General features: G+C 42.8%; 1 protein-coding gene across 1 annotated transcript in view; it reads left to right on the forward strand.

Annotated features, from left to right (window-relative positions):
- The window catches only part of FURIN (furin, paired basic amino acid cleaving enzyme), a 292604-nt gene that overhangs the window by 10475 nt on the left and 260682 nt on the right, over window positions 1-21447 (forward strand). The window contains exon 2 of the mRNA XM_069222641.1: window positions 9034-9454. Within this exon, the coding sequence (XP_069078742.1) occupies window positions 9275-9454 (180 nt within the window). The 5' untranslated portion in view covers window positions 9034-9274. The remainder of the gene's footprint in view (window positions 1-9033; window positions 9455-21447) is intronic.

The following is a 21447-nucleotide window of genomic DNA, read 5'->3' on the forward strand; positions in this document are numbered from 1 at the left end:
ACCATTGGTAGAACTGTAGTAGGAATGCAGTCATGCAGGAAGATTGTTTTGGTATTTCAGAAGTTTGGCTCGTCATCAAAAGCTCCCCCGGCTAGTATGTGTAGATACAACACATGGAAGGTAGGACGGTTCTTCTGAATAGATTGGTATAGATCATGACGTGTTCTAGGAAGTGCTTGACTTGATTCTCCATAGTGTCATTTGATTGCAGTGTGGACCCTAAAGACTTTAATTTTGGTGGCATGTTCATAGTTTAAACATGTAGTATTGTTTAGACTGAGTCATAGAAATTATGCCAAATATACAGATGAAGCTTTTTCTGCATTATTATGGTTTTGACCTATCTGCCACATAATCCATCCAATGATTTGCCTTTTAATGCTGCATATTTTAGTCAACCCTGATGCATATTTTTGTCTTTCCTTGTCACATGATTTTAGTGGCCCAGCGTTAGGCCATGGCAAAGTGCTTCCTGTCATCTAGTACCACATCACTTCTTGACATGTTTTTAGAGGGGCCACCATTTATTCATTGATCCTCTGGAGGCACAAAATGCACGTTTGGTGTCCAACTGCAGGTGTACCAGTAATTTCAGTGTTTGGGATTGTACGCAGCTGTAGTCTGTGTGTTTGGGGGGGGGGAGGGTGTAGTTGTGTTTTTTTTATTTAGGCATGTTTTACAAATAGATCGAAGATGCTCTGTTTTGAGAACCATTGTGAGAAAACTATCCAAAGTCCTTGTCACAAAGTCAGATGTGATTAGATGTTACTGGAGTCTACAGGGTTTTTTGTGAGTAGACTAGCTCCTATGTCTGAGAAATGGGCATTCCATATAGACTTTTTTAAGAGCTGCGCAGAGATTAAAGGAAAACGGCGCCATGTGCTCTTTATGAGGCAGCAGATAAGGTGAAATGCCAACCTGCTTCCTGGTGTGTGTGTGTGTGATGGCTGTATGTGAGCCTTCACCTGTTCAGTGACATCCTAGGGCTTCTAGCTGTGTCGCACGGGGAAGACTTTCATCGAGATCGAATAGAACAAAGTGACTCAAAATGTAGATAAATTGATGAGGAAGCTGGGTTGGCACAAGGTGATTCGGGGGCCAAGACCGCTGTTTTGTTGTAGTGGCAGGGCTCCTGAAATCAATCATTCACTTAGGAAAATGGATTTTAGCAGAGGGTCGTGAGCTGACCTCTGCTCTATGTGTTCATAAGGTTAGCAAATGACTATTCATATCCTACCAGTTTTGAGTTTTCATTGGAAAAACTAGGCTGACCAGAGTAAACCATATTCTTGCACAACCATGTTTTTATGGCTAATGAAGTGGTTTCAATTCTTCCAAATGTGAGCCCATTCCTTCCTCGGGACCCGGCGTCACCTGAGCCAGATAACAGCAGCCATCTGTGGATGCTACTGAGATGCTACTTACTGGTAGCCTAGGCCAGACTAACTCATGTCCGGAGACGGTTTTCATTATCCCGATGACCTCTTGTCCCTTAAAATGGACATGTTTGCCCTTCCAGAAGTCTGAGCCCATATAGAAATGAAGGGGTTGAGAGTGTACCCAATAGCCCCAGCTTCCAACCCCGGTCCTCCTCTTATTCTTCAGTTTGTGGGTCAATGGCGTGAGTGTGTAGTTCAGGAAGACACATCTGGCTGTGGCCTGAATGCAGACCCTGTCGGGTGGGGGAAGAGTCTCTCACTCTCTCTCACTCTCTCTCACTCTCTCTCACTCTCTCTCACTCTCTCTCACTCTCTCTCACTCTCTCTCACTCTCTCTCACTCTCTCTCACTCTCTCTCCGGCCTGCCTATGACTTGCATTTCAAAATCCCTTCGTCAACACCAACCAAGTGCCATAGGTTTCATTCTGTCTCAATGGGCAGCCGGTCGGGGTGGTGAGCGTTTCCGCCAGTTCTCACCTTATTCTTCGACCCACCCCTTCCCTCGGCCAGCTTTTCAATTCTTAAATCCCCCCCCCCCCGCCCCCCCCCCCAAGCGCTTTGAAGCAGCCTCCATTTTGCTAATATGTGCTTCACCCCGACCAACGTAACGTGAGAAATTCTGGGATTTTATTGAAAGGCGCTTTAAAAAAAACCCACAAAAGACCTTGCTCATACTTGTCCAAAAACCTAGGAGTATGTATCGAGTGCCCCAAGGCAGGGACTAAGCGGCGAGTCTGGCGATTGCTGCAGCGCCAGAGGTGAAAGACAGCGGAGTGTGCGTGGCGGGCAGTCTCCATCAATAGTGAACGTTGAACTCTTTCCATAGCATGTCATTTCCTCAGTCAAGCGCCGTTAAAGGGGAGGCTTCGCCAGCACGTCAGTTCTCTGGTGACCTGGCCAGGCTGTGTCTTGCCAGGGAGCGTTAAGGAATCTCTTGCCGGGAAGCTGTCCGAGCGTGCCTAAATGTGCCAGCCTCCGAGCCTCATTGTGTTCCCTTGTTCTCGCGCTATGTCAGGGGCGGCCGGACCAGTGCTTGGGTGCTCAATTCCTATATTGTTTGATATTCTTATTGGCTATACGGGGGAGGGGAGGGCATCTGTTTTTTTTAACTAATGCGTATGTCGAATTCCTTGTTTCGTTAGCTCTAAGCTGTGTTGCCGTCCCTTTGCCTGTCCTACGGCAGGCTTGTTTAGACTGGTAGACAGAAGGACGTCTTCGCAAGGTTCCTATACTCCGTTTGGATCCGGCTTAACAGCGCGGTTGTCTCAACTTTAGTGAGCTACGGAACATGAGGGTGTTTTTTTTTTTTTTTCTTTTGTTTTTAGGGTTGAGCCTGAGAGTCTATCCGCTAGCTCATGCATCTCGCTTGCGAGACTGTTTTGTACAGTAAAGGGTTTGGAGCCCGCCTTTCGCTCACCATTTGATGGTTTGCGTGGCACTCTTCTTTACAGTGTCATAGCAGGCATGGCATAATTTATTTTTCTCTTTGTGGAGCAGGGCCCAAGCACTGATTGATTCAACTTAATTAGTGCCCGTCCGCTGCTCATGACGTGTTCTTGTTAACCTCTAATGCCCTGCAGACAGTAGGCTTGTGACTGGCAAAAACGTGCCTAGCAGGACCCCTTTTTTTTTTTTTTTTAAATTCTTTTAAAAGCCAACTTTTTCTTTTATTTTGCCAAGTCATATTTCTCCCTTTCCACTCATGTTTTCTTTTGGTTTTGCTCCTGGGCACTCTTATCAAAAGATGAGTTACCTTGTTTTGAAATATTGTCAAGCAACATTATTTCTTTATTATGTGTAATTTCTGAAAGGATGCTTTAATAGATAATCATCCAGGACACCCCATTCCACTCCACTTTACCCCACACCCATCCACTCGCCCTAGTCCAATCCACTCCAAACCACCACACTCAAATCATCCCAACTCTCCCCAACCTAATCTGCCCCACTTCAATAACCGCCCCTCTAATCAAAAACAATCTGTCTCACTCCAATCCAAAACAATATGCTCTACTCCAATTTGCACCACTCCAATTCAAAACAATCTTCTCTAATCCAAAACCGTACACACCACTCCAATTCACCTCACTGCAGTCCTGCTCACCCACTCCAATCCAATTCACCTCAATCCAGCCCAGTCCAATTTACCCCACTTCAATCCAATACTCCTCACTTCAATCCAACCTACTCCAATCAAGTCCACTGCTATCCAGTCCACCTCACTCCAAACCAATGCACCCCACTTCAGTATAACCCACCATACTTCAGTCCACATAAATCCACCTCACTCAAGCCCAACCCGATCTACAACCAATGCCTCACCGCAGTTAACCCCACTCATGTCTACCCCACCCTATTTCAAACCACTCTAATCCACCCCACCCTATCCCAATGCAGTCCACCGCACTCCAATCTAGTCAAATCCACCCCAATCAAACACAACCCACCCTAATCCAATCCACCCCACTCCATCTCACTGCAGCCCACCACACCTCAATCCAGACCACCCCAATCCATCCTACTCACTCCAATCTACCACACTACTCCATTCGACTCCCACCCCCCACTCTAATCCAGCCCACCTCAATCCAATCCGGACCACCCAACTCCAATCCAATCTACCCCATTCAAGTCTAATCCTCCACCACCCAGCCCATCACCCAAATCTAACCCCCCTCCTAATTCACCACTCCAGAATCCACTCCAATCCCATTCAACACACCCCAGTCTAATCCACCCCACTCTACTCCAACCCACTACTTCAGTCCACTTCAACCCACTACGCTTATTTCATCCCACTCCACAACACTCTGCCTCTGAACTCTACTCCCCTCTACTTAATTCTGAAACACACTATTCCTTCTACTCCACTCTATGACATTCCAACAAATCCTCTCTATGATACTCTACTCCCGCACTCCACTCTGACTCTCCAAACCACTAACTTTTAGCCATGCTGAACAGCAGCCACACTGGTGTTCAACATGGCAAAACACATTGTCAATAGCTCTTGTACAGACGAGGCCTAATGGCTTTGCCAATGTTTGTTAGAATTACTACTGAGGGAGGAGCTTTGTTTCTGCCTAAATGATAATTCTCTTGAGTACAGCGTTTGATTGGGCAGACTGTGGGTGTTTCTAATGAAAGCAATTGCATTTGTGGAATATTTTATTCTCGATACAGCAGGACTGATTTGGTTATGATTACAAGCCAGGCAAATAGGCTGTAGCAGTGATTTGCTTATTATGAAAAGTTACAACAAAGACATAGGCCTGACCTATTTACTGTGAAAAGCATACATTGAAAACTAATTGTGGGTGGATTGTTATTACACTGTGTTAAAATCTGTAAAGACGTGAGTCTCACAGATTACCATAGTGGCCGTCTTTGAAAGGTATAATGTATAGTGTATCATTGTGGAATGATACATCAATGTCTAAAAAAAAAAAAAAAAAAAAAAAATCCTTTGAAATGCACCAGCTCTGTTGGAACTTTAAAACAAATGTTACATTATTTACAATATTACAAGGCAACTATTTGCTATTTTTAATTTTATTCTTTATTGGAAGGGTAGGTCAATCACATTTATATTATTTTATTTAATTTTTTTACTTTTAAGCCGTTAATTTCTTTTGAAAAGTTTTGTAGGTGTTTTATTGTGTGTGTATATAGGTAAGAGGGTAGATGAATTTACATATTGAGTGCTATTTGTATAGTGCAAGCACAGCCTAAACATCAGTAGAGTGCTGTACAGGGTCGAAGGCAAAGATGCAGTCAACAAATGATATTGGAGGTTTCTGAATTGTAGGAGCAGAAGTTAACTTTTACTACCAAATTGTGACACAATGTTCTTTAAAGGTGTGTGTCTTCAACTCTTTCCTAGATTAAAGCAGTGTTGGGACGGTCCTGGTGGGTACACGGATGTTGTTCCAGATCATGGGTGCATAGATGGAAAAGGGCTGCTGCCTTGTGTGGGGTTTGTTGTTGTTGGTGTGTGTGTGTGTGTGTGGGGGGGGTCCTCTCCTCCTTATTTTTCTCTCCTTAGTCATCAATCTTATAAGGATCCTGACTTCTGGTGTACCCGGAGCAACTAGAGGTAGTGGGCTGATCTGTAAGATAAGCAGGGGGGATGACACTAGTTGTGATGACTTTATAAATGGTGCAGCTGATTTTGAAGGTGGGTTGGGACAGTAAGTTGGATTCAGTGGAGCTCAGTCGTATTTCTTCTGATCCTGGATGAGGAGTTCTGCTGCACATGAATTTCTCTTAAGGAGGGGTCAGTGGGTGTTACCACCAGCCAGATGTGAGAGTATGAAGCAGTGCAAGGATAAGAGGGAACATGTGTATGATGTCTGAGTGCTCAACCGCAATAATAGCTTTAAAAAAAAAAGCACTTTGTTATAAGCACAACCTACTGAAATTGCCAATGGTTATTTAAAAGTTTTCTAGTATTTAACTTCAAACTAGTTCCTGACATTTTCAGTATTAATATCTGTTCAGATTATTATCGTAATTGGGACAAATACAAACTTTACTTGTATATTTCAGCGTGTTTTCTTTCTTGCATAATCGTAGGGTGTTTGCATCACCTAGGAAAAAGCAGAATGCTTACTGCCATGCCAGGCTACTGTTAAAGTGTACTTTTCTGAAAGATTGCTCAGTGACGCAAATTAAAGTTTGAATGTATTTCCCCTTTCCCACCTTCTCTATCGATAACTGAAAATCAGTTCAGGAGTCCCATAGATGATCCTCAAGTGCACCAATGTGCAATTGAAGTCCCAAATGTACTTGCTGCGGTAGTGTCTTGCACATTTCCAAACAGTTGAGCATTAATTTAAAGTGCTGCTTTTGATCTATTTATGTAGCTTATTTTCTTATTTGAAAATAGACTCTGTAGCATACAATGAATTGTGCGATGGCAAACTTAACATCCTGATTGGGATCCATTTCTTCCTGTCCTTACACAGTTCATCATATCCTTTAACTTTTTAGGTCCCATACTTTGTGGCAGTGGACATCTTTGAATGCTAAACGTCATTGTTTCATCCATGCTTTTACAAAATTATATATTGGATGTTCCCTAAACACTTACTGTCTCCTTGAAGTCCTTGCGAAATTCAACAAAACTTATTACACTTGGGATGTATCCAAATTTTGGATTCGGGCCTTCTTGTTGGCATTGTAAAGTGGCAATAGTGCTACAAAAAAATCATACTTTGATACTGACATTGACGCATGTAGTTATGTTACTTCTGGGTATCTCTTGGATGTCCTATGCCATGCGCGTCCCTCTTCCCTTTGATGGCAGACCGAGTGTTCTTGGCACTGTTCTCCGTTGGCTGCTCTTGCAGACAAGTAGAAATTTGGGAGTTTCCCAAATAAATTGCATGGCAAGGGCTCTTATCCTAGAATAGGTACTTACTCTCAAATCTCAAAAACCTCAGAGTTACAAATAGGAAACCAGCATGGGCAAAGCTCATTGTTCGCGCCATTCTGCTCTATTAGCTTTGCAAATGGCTTTTAGCCACGATGCGCTGCATGGCAAAAGTATCTATTAAAAAAAGGCTTTGCTAAAGGTGCCAGAGACATTTTCTAGGTGCACGCATCATACATGTACATCTGTACTTTCTTTTGCTTTTTAGTTAGCTATCAGAATTGAATCGATTAGCACCGGGAAACCATATTTGGGAAGCAGTGGACTTTACAAAACTACAGTAATAATAAATAATTCAAAAGGGAAAACGAAAACGTTTCAAAGGAGGTGTGTGTGTGTGTGTGTGTGTGTTTTATAAAGTGAGGGGGTAACAGAAGCCACAGGTGGGGCTGAAGCGAAACTGTTGTGAAAGCAATACAGGGTACCGTGACAGGGTAACGAATGTGGAAGCAACACTAGAGAGTGTGGGGGTGTCCAGACACTGAAATAACACAGGATTGGGGGGGGGAATGAACGTGAAAGCAATACATGGGAGGGTGAAGGGGAAATGGACGTGAAAGCAACATGGAGGATGGGAAAGCTACACAGGGGGCATGGTTTTTGGGTGGAGGCGGGGCAATGAGGAAAGGCACATTGGCGAGTGAAACTAGGAGCCAGGGTGGGTTACAGCAACATGGGGAAAGAAGTGAGACCGGTTGAAAACACATGCCCTCTCTTGAAGTGTTCAACATAAAATAAAAAAATGGTGCCTATATGAAAGTAGAGTTGCCAACCAATCAAGGCAATAGTAAAGAGGCAACGGTAAGGACAAATACAAAATTGACAAGCTGGGGCATGAATAAGAAGTGAGTGACCAAGAAATCCAAGCAATGGTTAGCAATGGATGGGTACCAAGCTCCTCAGTGTTCATAGTAAGCTAGAGTATGCTTCGTAACAGATTGCTCTGAGTAGTAAGCTCAACCTAAAAAAAAAGCGTTTGCTTTACATCATGTCTTACATTGAAGAACTACTTGCTAATCCTAAAGGCAGCTTTGCACGCTTCCACACACATCTCTGCCTGCGTTTTTGGAAAGAAAAATATAATTAATGTCTACTCTTTTCAATTTCAGGTGGGTTAAATTGTACATTTTGTGATCCTTGAAGCTGTGCATTAGCACGACTTGTTTCTGTAACTATGAACTGTTAATCTAGATGGAGGCTAACTGTATTGTTGGTTTGTTCTGTGGTGAGATCAGCTGTTATTGCTGAAACCATGAGGAGGATAAGCTGGTGCAGTGCTGGCTCTGATGTTCTAGTGGCAATGGGTACTTTTTGATAGGATTCCTGAAACCAGAGTTTTACGGCTTGGAGCAGTCTGGTGGGTGTAAAGGGTTGTGCATGAGGTGCCCATCCATGAGGGTTTTGGGTGGATTTTGATGTATTTTGTGTGAGGAACCTTTGATTTATAAAAGCAGCTAAGTAATTAATGGCGGGGGGATTTGAGTTCATGCAGGTGGCTGGCAGGATTAATGGATGAGCTACAAGAGCAATGAAGGCAGTATTTTAACTTTGCAGATTCTTTCCGTTCAGCTAAGGGTTCCATGTGGCTCTATGGAGAGGTGTGGCTAACTGGCAATTGGCACCATGAAAATTCGATTAGGAAAATCAGGGTTGTGTGTGTGTGTGTGTGTGTGTGTGTGTGTGTGTGTGTGTGTGTGTGTGATGGTAGGAGAGGAGTAGCATGTTATGGTGGGCTAGACATATATATGTGTGAAAGATGAGGAGACTAGGTAAGAATATTTGTGACAAAGTTCAGTGAAAGTTATGGCTTAATGTTCAATAATGATATTGGTTTAGTGCTGGTTTCCTGCAGCATTGCATCCCTGCGCCAAGGTGTCTTACCCCCCCGCCCCCAAAAAAAGTTCCTCATTCTTGTTCTCAGTGCCACTGTTGGTTCATTTGTCCATCCCGATATGTGCAGTAGATAGGCACACAACACACTTGTCCCTCTGCACTTAGCCTTCATCTATTTCAAGAACAGTGTGTCATAATGATGCTCATGGGTCCTGCCTTCGGTGTGTTGAATGACCTGTATGAGACATGCCTACATTAGCGTTAAGGACAACTCAATCCAAGTACTTGATATTGTGGCATTAATGTGTTTCCTTTGTTTATATCTAGAAGCAGTTGATGTTCAGAAGCTGATGTCCTCGTGCCTTGCCTGCTTCTCTGGTCTACCTTCGGTTCTTCCTCATTCTCTCATGTAACAGCCGAGGTAAACCACATGATACTAATGACTGCTCAAGAACTGGGTGAACATAGGCTCGATACTGAAAAAACTCGCTTGTCGGAGGAAGGACCGGAAGACTTTGCCATCTGAATCATCCAGTCTCGCCTTCACATAGGACGATCAGACCTTCTCATGGATCGGACATCTGCTTTTCTACTTGTTCTGTGGATCTATGTGAGCGGACTAACACTGGTCGTCGAGGTGGTGTCGGGGCAGAAAGTTTACACAAACACTTGGGCTGTTCATATCCCAGGGGGCCCAGAGGAGGCACATCGGGTAGCTAAGAAGTACGGCTTCATAAATCATGGCCAGGTGAGTTCATTGTTCATAAGCTGTGATAGGTCTCTGTTAAGTAGCTTGTGCTAGGCAAACAGGGGTTCGCAAAACGAGTCATGAAACATGTGATAGATGTTATATGATATGTTGATGAGAGAATGACTGCACAGGGTTTCTAGACAAGTCTAGTATTGTGATGTTTAGATGATTTTTCATTACTTTTCTCCTTTCGTTCTCATTTGTAACAAAGCTGTAAAAACCTTGATATTGTGAGGCGTTCATTGGCTGTGAAAACCTTCTTTTTTTTTTTTGGCTGTTAGGTGCTAAAGAAAATGTTTTTTAAGCCACCAATAGTACTTCCACACTTCGTAAACCACACATGAAAATACTGTTTCTATCTGCCCTTGTATTTTGTTGGTGCAGAGTCTTGCTGGTGTACACTGCAATTTGTTTTGTTTGGTTTGGTTTATCATGGTTTTGCTCGGAGACAGATTTTTTTCTTTAGTGTTGGGACTGTGTTGTGCAAATTTTGTCCCAGTGTACTACTCATACGTTCATTTGGGGCCTTGGTTTGTGCATTTTTTGCAGCACCGTTGTAGCATTCACTTCACTTTATTTCATTTATTTATTTATTTTTACATATTTTGTCTTCCTGAGATAGAATGTGAAACGGAGCATTCCTTAGTTTTTTTATAATACCCAGCACAGATTGGAAGGAGCCATTTGCATTCTGTTCTATATCCCTTGCGCCACCCTTTGACCTCTCCCATGGCACACCTTGGGCCCGACTCTCAAAGCATTCTCTGCCTCCTAGGAACGAGTAAGGCCAAAGTAAGTCTCCTCAAGCCACCATAATAATTTTGATACCTCAGTCCCTTCCAGTTGTATCTCCACCAGGGGAGGAAATGTGCCCTGAGGGCCAGAGCTGCTGAATTTGAAAATGGGGAACCAGGTTCGAATCTGGGCAAATCACTTAATATCTCTGTCCCTAAAATGTATACTGTAAACTGGTGCTGATGTAAAAAAAAAAAATTTTTGAATGCCCTTGGTACTAGTTCGAGCTATATAATACTGTAATAATGATAATACAATATAATGTCTAATTAACACAGCAAATATGTGGGTACCGCCGAGAAATAAAGATTTGGTTTGAATCAGCATAATCTAAATTGCAAGTACATAAGCACGCCTTATATAAACCCTTAGCAAAGATAAGGTATTACCGTGTGACTAGTAAAAGAGATAAATGCCAAAGATCACAATCAATTTACGAAAGCTAAGCAAGTACCTTAGTATTGCAATAGGACAATTGAGGAAAGGTATAAACTTCTTAAACATTTGCGACAATGATGTAGATGTTGAGGACTTGTGAATAAATGTGAATCAAACAACGTTACATTTTAGATTACCTTTTAAAGTATCCTTGTTTTTGCAGCATTTTAATGAATTCTGCAGATCGGTTCATTGATGCTGATCATTGTGCAGGTTTGCACCATGTTTGTGGACCGTGGCATAAATAATATAGATAGGTGAGTAAAAAGAGTGCAGTGGTTTCCTGTGCGTTCTGTACTCCTCCTTAGGCCAACATTAAGAGCAGTGGTATGGTGGCCCACTGGAGTTGTCTCTACATTCTAATAAAAACTGACTTCTAGCATTGCAAATTATGATCAATTTAAGGTGTGTTTAATTACACAACTTTTTTGTTCAGTTATAGACTAGCAATCTCAACACACCTGTTATTTATATGTATTTAAGTCCAGGTTTGCCAGCTATAGGCTATTGAAGCCTTTATACAGCGATTGACTGACCAACCCAGTTACTCAAGCGTGCTCTGATTTCACCGCCCATGCAGTTACTGTAGCTTGCTGGGTTGTTCTGCTGTCTACTCGATCCAGCTGCTGTTTTGCACAAACAATGTTTGTATCTTATGTAATTAGTTTTTTGGGTAAGGTGCTAGTTCAACCAGTGCAAACATCAGTACATTAGCCTAGTGGTACGAGACAGCATAGTTAGTCATTCCACTCCAAATGCTCAAAAGGAGATGAGGGTCTTCATATGTTTACATATGACACGAGGCAAAGTACGAGATTTCCAATGAGTGGGACCTTCAGAGTACCTGAGGCCTTCCTTCAGATTGGTTGTATTTTGGCGGCAAACTTCATCCATTTTCTGTATGACCTTGATGTATAATGGGCAAGAGTACACTAGGATACCCTTCGTCTCTGTATTTGCATAGCTTTACTGCTCCTGCTTACCTCCATGATGCACATTTGTGGGGAATTCTGAATTTATTTGGAGCCCCTGTATCTCAGATATTTGGTGCATGATTGCCCCCCTCCTCCCCCATGATCGGAGACTTTATGATCCTTTGTCCCTGCCTGCGTGACCCATGTGTACGCACCAATTTACAGCTATAGAGCCCGGAATCTCTTTTCTATGCTTTTGATCCTGTTCTATGGATGTGATCCTCCTCCGTGTGCATGAAGTTCCCATCCTTTATTCTGCGTCTTTAGCTGACCCATTGAACATGGAAGCTTCTCTCTGCCTGCCCAAACTACGTCTCCTTGAAGGGAGGCGGGGGTACTCTAGCTCCGGTGGGCACTGTGACTTTGAGCTCCTGCCAGCTATTCTGCGAGTCCAACTATCTGGGATCAGTCTGTTCCCTCTTTAAATATTAGACCATCCTGACTCTAATCTTTCCTGTGTGCTTGCAGATTCCTTCCCTACTGTAATTATTTGATGGGCTTGAAGTGAACCTAAGATTAATCAGGTGAAATTACAAGAGGGGGTCAGCTCAGTGGTTCAGCCGAGCGAGCGATAGCATGACTTGTTCCACTAATTGGTTCTGCATGTTTGAAATGGATTCTTGGAAGGGGCTAAAGTTTAGAGTAAAGGGCTGCTGGGATGAAGGACTGTGTTTTGTGTTTTTCCGTTTATTTCTATTTTGGGATAGTTGTTTTCTCCGATTTCACTATACTCTGGGTCCTGTCTCCAGAAGACTCGCTGTGTTTTGTCACAAGTAGCAGTGTTTGTTCAGTTTGTTGAAAAACGTACCTCTTTGTTGCATACAAAAGAAATATGAAGAACCAGGTATGGATTTGGCATCTCCCTTTTAAATGCTCCATCCTCCTGCCACTGGAGTTTGGTAACAGGAGCCATCATCTGAGAGGTCTTGATTCAAGTAGAGAAACTGGTGGCCCTGAAAATGTAAGTGTGAATCTAGCAGCTCCATCAGTTTGTAACTGACGCACCCATAAAGGCCTTCGACTTTTTTTATTTGATTGGGTGGGTGTTTTTGTGAACGTGCTTTGGCAAAGTTTAACACTTTTCTCAAACATGAGATTTGATCCATTAATGTCAGCTATGTGCTAAGGTGTCAAAGAAAGCCTAGCATTCCGTGTGCAGATTTCAGTTCACCAACTACAAATAGTTTCTACTGGATACGGATACAGCTTGTGGAGTTTTGGACACTGAGCTATATATGTCTATCGTTAAAAAGCGAATGAAAATTCTAATGCCCAAGAAAATATGTAAAAGGCATTGTTGTTGATCGTTTACCAGCTTCAAGATGCGATTAAAAGCCACTCCCCATAAGTCATTAAGTGTCCAGATAAACCCATATGTCAGCAGCTGGATCAATTAGATACCATTTGTAACTTTGCTACAGGACTTTCCTCCAAGGGTATGACTGGTTATACTTCCTCCAACGAGTTTTGTTTTCCTTCAGACGGCTGAAAAAATTGAAGCCAATCCCCTTGTATTTTACTTATGGTTATCATTGGGTGTCCTCACACTATCTTTACGAGATCGATGATGTACCATAGGGCATAATATTCAGTTTTCAACAGATTTGTAGCCACATCTCCACCAGCTTGGCTAGGACCCCTCTAGTCTTTTTCGGTATTCCCAAACCACAACCTGGCGGTTACAGATATTGACCCTCTCCTCTCGCTTATGTATAACATTTATAAATTTTTTTGCACGTTCTGGCTTTTTAGTATTTTTATTTTTTATTTTTACTGGGACTTGCTGATAAGAAATATTCCCCACGCGTCTTCTGCCACAAATGAATGGCAAATGGGGGATACATCGATTAGATGAACAGGTGAGAGGTTGGAATGGATACTTGCATGATTGACACATGGATTATTTCTACAGATAACCTATTTAATTAAGCCATGGTTTGTGTTAATAATTATCTCTGTTAATAAAGAGGGAAGTGTGAGTGCAAATATTTGTATTCTGCTGCTCATTGAAGATGCTGGTGATTTTACTATGGCAGTGACTTGATAGCACTTTGAGGCACGCTTTGCATTTTTTAAACATTTTCCTTCTAAAAGCTTGAGTATTGAGGTATGTTCTTTTGTTCAATAAATATCTTGCACCTCAGGAATACACGGAGAAATGGGCTTAGCTGTGCAACCAGGCATAAGTTGGGACAGACCTAGTGCACTGGTAAACTGCACCCTGCCTCGTGGCAGCCAGTTTAGATAAAAAAAAAAATCAGAACATGATTGGAGGTTTTTAATGGCGTTTGTGTCCTAATGTGGCTTTCAACTGTAAGATGGTCAATCCAAATTCTAAAACAGTAGGTTTTAAATTTCAATTCTGTTCCAGAGCCTGGAATTTAAGTTCATACTTAATCAAACACATTGCCAACCACTGAAGACGACATCAAGGAATCTGTCGCCCCACAGCCAGAAACGATCTGATTTAGTGGGGAAAAACTGTATAGCATGCTACAAAAGCTATAAACAAAAAGATGTCGTTTTTATATTAATAGGGCTTGGATTTCAAACTAGGTGAAGGGTTTCACTAAATGAGAATAAAATGTATGGAAGATGGGATCTCTGATTACTTGTGCACACAAAATGCAGGGTGCGAGGCTTGTCGGCACCAAATCCGTGATGCCACCTTTTCCATTAACGGTCTCTTCACAGATGCACTCAAGAAATGCCAATTCACATCATAGTGACTTAAGGTGAAGTCAGATATTGACTTTTTAGGTTGCAATGACCAGTGGTGTTTGGAACGTTGGAGATCTAAATGAACTCTGAACCACATACGTTCTTAATCTCCTAGGGATGCTGCTTCCACAGTGGAAAAACCTGTCATCTGGCGTGAGGAATACTTACAACATGGTAGATCTTCTGTAATGCAGCATTTGTTTTTTTGCTGGTCAAAAGATAACCAGTAACTCTAGTGGGTGTTCAATCACAGTATGTTGGTGGGATGTTGGAGAGGGGTGTTGCTATGATTGGTGCAGCAAGTGCGGTGGCAATGGGGTATGGGTTTGAGGGACTTGCTGCACCCTATATATAGATGTATTATACTACCTACAAGACGGCAGGTGCCATTTTCATTGCTTGAATTAGGGCAGATGGCATATTTGCTATGTCACATACAGCTTAGATCATTGTCAAGTAATCTACAGCTGCAACCTTTTCTTTTTGCTTACTTCTTGCGGTGCTGCTTGCTTATGCTGTGCATCCTTAAACCGCATCCCCCTGACCCTTCCTACCAAACTGGGTGCTTTCTCACGAGACATTCCAGCTCTCAAACCCACCATAACATACTGCCTAGGTCTACTTTAGTACTATTATCAGGAAGGTGACGTTGATGCTGATTGCTAAAGTTTAATGGTCCGTAGCATATATGGTTTACAACTCTGCTCCAGTAGTGGTTATTGCCCTATCTGCACAATCAATTTTTAAACTCTGGCATCAGAGGCTAAAGCTCTCAATTCAGATCTAGGAAGGATGAGCAATCTGGTCCTACTCAGGCATGGAAAGATAACTTCGAAAATAGGATTCGAAATATAATGGGGGTCATTCTGACCCCGGTGGTCTCTGACCGCCGGGGCCAGGGTCGGTGGGAGCACCGCCGACAGACCGGCGGTGCCCCGCAGGGCATTCTGACCGCGGTGGTTCGGCCGCGGTCAGATGCGGGAAACCGGCGGTCTCCTGCCGGTTTCCCGCCGCCCTGCAGAATCCCCCATGGCGGCGGAGCGCGCTCCGCCGCCATGGGGATTCTGACACCCCCTACCGCCATCCTGTTCCTGGCGGGTCTCCCGCCAGGAACAGGATGGCGGTAGGGGGTGCCGCGGGGCCCCTGGGGGCCCCAAAAAGAATTTCAGTGTCTGCCTAGCAGACACTGAAATTCGCGACGGGTGCTACTGCACCCGTCGCACTCCAGCAACTCCGCCGGCTCCATTCGGAGCCGGCTTCATCGTTGCTGGGTCTTTCCCGCTGTGCTGGCGGGCGGCCTTTTGGCTGTCGCCCGCCAGCACAGCGGGAAAGCCAGAATGGCCGCCGCGGTCTTGTGACCGCGGTGCGGTCATTTGGCGGTAACCGCATGGCGGGCGGCGACCGCCGCCCGCCGCGGTTAAAATCCGGCCCAATATGCTTGAACTACAGACAAAAATAGGGCATAGAGCACAATTGAACGTTCAGTGCTCTTTCTATAAAGTGCTTGGACTGCAGAGCACTGTAGCGATAACTCCACAGTTCGGATGTGAACTGGGACAATTTTTTTTTTTTTTTTTTTTTAATGTAGTCAATTGTTAGTGGGAAATTCTCTACCCATGCTGCATCCTACTTTAGTATGGAGAGGAGGCACTGTTGTGTTTATATTTATATTTTTATATATATATATAATATAATTTATTTTTAGGTCGAGCATAGCAGCACGCATGCGCTGCTTTTCTGATGTGTTGATATGTATCTGGGCTTGCAATGCCCACCTCATGCCCATCACTATCACTCGTTCATGGGCTTACCCTTCAAAAATCCTTTGACACTGGTAAATGGTTTAAGTTTGTCCCTCCTTGTGGAAGTTTTGTTGCTGCCTTGGCTATCTCCCCTGTTACACGGCCAATTGCACTTTTGCTGATAAGTTTTACTGCAAGAAAACTTATTTTTCCTTGTGTGTCTCTCCTTATCGCTGATGCTCATGGTGGCCGTGGCGCTGTGAAACGGCTCGCTTATGTGAAACTGTTTAACAACTCTAATAGCTCTAACTCAGGCAAATGCGAGACCCATTGCATTGCAAATGCTTACTATTATTTGAATTGATTACCCTATCATCGTTGGTTGAATAGACCTGTGTTTGTTAAAATGGAGAAAAATTTAAAATATTCATATTTTCTGTTGACACACAATTGGTTTGAGGAGCTTTTCGCCATATTGTTCTTCCTTGCCTTCTAGCTCCTCGTTCATAATTTCCTTTGAAGTAGAAATCTGTCTGTGGGCTGCTCTTATTTTGAAACCTGCATATTTTAGGCCTGGCTGTTTTTTCAGCTACTGGTGTACCTTTGAAAGCATCAGATGGCCTTGCTGCAAATGGTCGCTGTGTGTTTTTTTTTTTTTTTTTTTTTTTTTTTTTTTAAACTGAATAGTGGGTGGTGTGATATTGAGCCCATAGGGGCTTTCAGTAATATTCTGTCTTTCTCTTTCCTGGTTCAGCATTTTCCTCTATGCTGTTCCTATCTTCCAATAGTCTCCTGGGTAAAGTGCTCATTCTGTCCTCATCACTCACAGATAGCCCCCCCTGCCTGTGTTTTTGTTCTTGAAGCTTTGAACATTATACTGCTGTTGGAGTGTTGGCCTGAGCACAGGCCCGCTTGCTGCTTGGATGTCCACAGGCACATTGTGATCTTGTGTAGCTCGAAAGGTCAAAGGTAGCACAAACTGGTCCAACTCAGGGACTTTCCTTTAATTGCAAACAGAGTTGAGGTGGAGGTTCCAGATCAGCTCGGAAGTAGTATTGCATGCAAGCAGATAAATGTGTATCTGGGAACAGGACAATATAGGTTTAGAAAGGTCCTTCAGCAGATCGATGTACAATTTTCAGTGATCTGTGGTACTGAAATTGAAACTGTAATGTGGCAGGACTGCAATATGGCACTCCACTGTCTGGTCTTACACCCCTTGGTCACTGTATTTTGAGCAATGGGTGACGATATAGATAATATTCTAGACATTCCCTTGTTGCTATTGTGCATCTTCCCACCAAAGATAAGCTTCAGTAGAAAGGACTGCTTTTTAGGGTCGAGCGCGCAAGTGCTCTGGCCTGTTGTAATCTCTCTGTGGGCTTTTAACCACGCCCACTCATGCTATTCATTCTTTGTTGTGCTTGTTTTAAATGCTTCATTTTTATTGGTGCATTTGTGAAGTGTCCTTCCTTTGTGTGCTGAGTTCCCTCCCAGGCGATTTCACTAAGTGAACATTTTTGTTGGCCATCACACTACGTCATGCTTTCTCCTGTTACAGCGTGTGAAGGCACATCCTCTAGTTTAGGTTTGCCTTTCATCTCAGCCACGATCCTTTCTAAGCAAGGAACCAATAACTCTCACTTCATGGCGGCAGTGGCGCTTTGAATTGACTTGCTTAGGTCAATTGCTTTACTTTTCATTTTCAATTTATGTGGCAAGAAAAGTCCAGTTAGGAATTTACAACGCTAATAGTTTTAACGCCAGACCCACTGACATGCAGTTCATTCTTCCCTCGTCTAAAATGTCAATAAGGGTTACCTACAGTCCTCCTGGTGAATTTTTAAGGCACTTCTGAATTCCTAATTTTCGTATCGTAGGCCCTGCGTCCAGGACCTACAATTGGACTTTGAGCAATTAGACTCGTAACAATGCATTTGTTTTCCAGCCCCAAATATGACATCCCTCTTTGCTGTTGGACTAGCCCATGAATGGTGTTAAAACTATGCAGAGCCCTCTCCTTTCATCTTACTACCACAGCATATGTTTTCCGTGTCAATGTGATCCATTATACTAATGGCTGTGTAGATGTCCTTGTGAACACTACCCGTGCTTGAGCCGTGACCCACTGCTCTCCTCCTTGACATCCGGTCCTCATGAGTGGCAGCATATTGGGAACGCCTGGGTGGCTAAGAGCTTCAGTCTCCATCATCCGGTGATAAGTTGGTATTTTAATGTATCCTGGGTGTAAATGCTTGAACCTTACCTGCCCCTGTGCTATCAGAAGCTGCTCACCTATTTCCCGACTGACACCTACAAGGCTGTTTTACTCTATTCCATTAACATTGAAATACACTGCCCTCCACGCCCAGGTATGTATCATGGTTGTCCATATTAGCTCTCATTAACATTGTGGGTTCCTCCCTTCCTGTCCAAGACTGGCCCCTGGTGACTTCACAGACAATAATTTCGACAGATGTATATGTATTGGTGTTTTTGTAGCCAGGGAGTGAGGAGGAGTTGCAATTCCTTTTTTTTTTTTTTTTTTTTCAAAATGTGTTTTTTTTTATTGTTATTTCTGTCTCTCTGCTTCTGTATAACTTTATCATACTTTGCTGTTTCAGTTTTAACTGACACCGTCAAGGCAGTACAGATGGCCGAAATTTGGTATACAAATGCTGGTAACTTTTTTTTTTTTTTTTTTTTTTATCATTTTTTTTTTTTTAAGGCATATATACAGCAGCTTTACGATAATTTCCCTCCGTCAGCATAGTAGCAGTTCCTAGCGAGTGTATCAATTACATTCAAAAGTTTAGCAGACTTTGCTGTCCCATGATGTGTGCTGATCTAAAATAAATGAGCTTGCTTTGAGTTCTGACTCCATGTTATAAAAAATAAAAGTTGTTCCTTCCTTCTCCCAACTCCTCAAATGATGGTCAGTAGTGAGTCGTTTGAGTGGGAATCAGAACACGCCACCTTTCTTCAGCATTGGGTCCTTTCTGATCGTTCAGAGAGCACCTTCTTCTAAACTTGGGACCACACAGTCACTTACTGTTAAACTGGGCGGATCCATTGTAACCCTGCTGCCGTTGCACTATGTTAATATAAGTGTGATAATTTGCTGACCTATGAAAGACTCAGCTCTGTTTGTCAAGATCTGAAGATTGTATTCTGGTGCACAGATCTTTCTGTTGTGACATGCTCTTGCATGTCATTCCGCTGGTGCTTTCATGTCCTTTGTATGCCTGTTCTCACTTGCACGTGTTCTATGGAGGGTCTTCTAGAGTCGTATGAACATTAATACACTGCTGTTGATTGACACGTGCAACCAGTCGGGAATTTCACCAAAAGCAGATTGCCTTTGTCTATGGAAAGACGTGGTATATTCCTCTTCTGTCCTAGAAAGAGAAACATTCAGGAGCTAACCTGTTCTACTAAAAGTCTCTATAGGTCTTCTTGTGGTACTGAAACTCATTTTTCAGGGTCTGTGGACTGAAAAAGTGATTCTCCACTTGGTATCTGCGGAAGCTTGTTTTTCTTATCACAGACCAAACATCCGCCATGAAATACAGTATGTGCATTAATTAACACACCAGCGCATATTAAATGCCTAAACCAAGCTAATGTCTTCTCTCCACATGTACATTAGCTCACCGCCTTCCTTGCCTATCTCGTTTGCTTCCATTTGTGATAATGCGTTTCACTCTATACTACATGGCAATCGTTGATGACCCATCAGTGTTCCCTTGTGTTTTGAACATCACTCTTGCTCCTGCAGGTCAGTGCCCTGCTTCCAGTGTAGGAAGTGCACTTTTTCTTGCCTGAACCTCTGAAGGATCTAAATGCAGTGCAAACTGTTTGTCGTACAGGTCGGCAGAAGGCAAACTGGCTAATAGACAGAGCCTCTGGGAGAGACTTCATCAGTGAGATCCTGGGCATCCAGGCTATCCATTCTCTCAGACGTCTTTTTACTATAGGTGGTTTATTTTATTCCTTTATTTTTACCAGTGTTTGGGTACTTAAAGATTCACACTGCTTGTGTACAAGGGATCTTGCGTTTTCCAGAGATAAGATTTCTGTTATGCTGAGTCCTGTTTTCACTCAAAGTTGGGTTCGATTCCACATTAACGATTGGATACATTTTCTGAGCTCCCATAGCTATGAATAAAGTGCTTGTTGAGTACATTTTCTAATAGAACCCTTATTATTTTAGCTTTGTTTCAATACATCAGTCCAAAAGTCCTGCAACAACTGTTTTGTAGGCAGACTGCAAACTAGCTCCTTACTTAGCGGATACTTGTTGAATTATTTCTATCATAAAAAAACATAACCTCCCACCATTCTGCATTCCCACCATATTTCCTCAAATACTATAACTTGCTATACCCACGGATGGAGTTTTCTGAGTGCTTTTTATTGGGAGGTATTTAGATGGATCTTGGGTGATTTGACACCCTTGGCTACCGGTTTGTGCTCCTTGACCTTCGTTGTACATAATTTTGAGTTTTGGGATTTTAGCCCCTCTATTTGGGACTATCTGTTCACTAGTTCTATGTATAACTGCCTTAGTGAGGCCCTGCTTGTTCTTCAGTTTTCTACTATTTGATTTGTTTTGTGATTCTGTTTGGTAATTAATTTTTTCTTTGAACGGATTAGTGCTTTGTCACCAAGTCCTTAATCATACTGGTTTGGTGAAACTGCACTTAGTCACCTGTGATTTATCAGATTTTTTTACTTTGTTTAGTTACTTGTAACTGTGTATGGTTCGTTTTGAGAGTCTTTGCTTGGTCCCCTTTTCACATCCTAATTGTTTCAGTTAATTTCGACCTATTCGTCAGCTCATCAGCATTTGATTTGAAAGAGGCTGTGGTCACCAGTTCGACTTGTGTATGGTTTCCTTTGCCACAGACCTTCTGGCATATGCTAAGCTGGTGAGCCTCTTCTTTAGCATGTGCGTATTTTAAGGCCAGGCTCCTGCCCCGGTTTCTTTGGTGAGGCTGTCCTTTGGGTTTTCACTCTTTGGCGAAGGAACCATTTATTTCTTTGTTTTGCACTTTATTTTTTTACTCTTCAGCCACAGGTTCTTAGGCCTTTGCCCTCTTTGGAAAGACTTCCTGGATGCTGATTGTTGGTCAGTCTGTACTAGATTTTAAATCTTTGATTTAAGATCTCTTTAGCAAACCTCTGTTCCAGCTTGGTCTTGTGCTGGCTCTGGTTAGGTTGCATTTCTCCAATTTTTACACCTATTCCAATTTAGAAATGGGGTGTCGAAATGCGTTTTATTTTTTTAAAATATTCTTGCTGCTACTTAGTGTTCAGC

The sequence above is a fragment of the Pleurodeles waltl genome, chromosome 3_1, assembly GCF_031143425.1.
Source record: "Pleurodeles waltl isolate 20211129_DDA chromosome 3_1, aPleWal1.hap1.20221129, whole genome shotgun sequence".
Taxonomy (NCBI): domain Eukaryota; kingdom Metazoa; phylum Chordata; class Amphibia; order Caudata; family Salamandridae; genus Pleurodeles; species Pleurodeles waltl.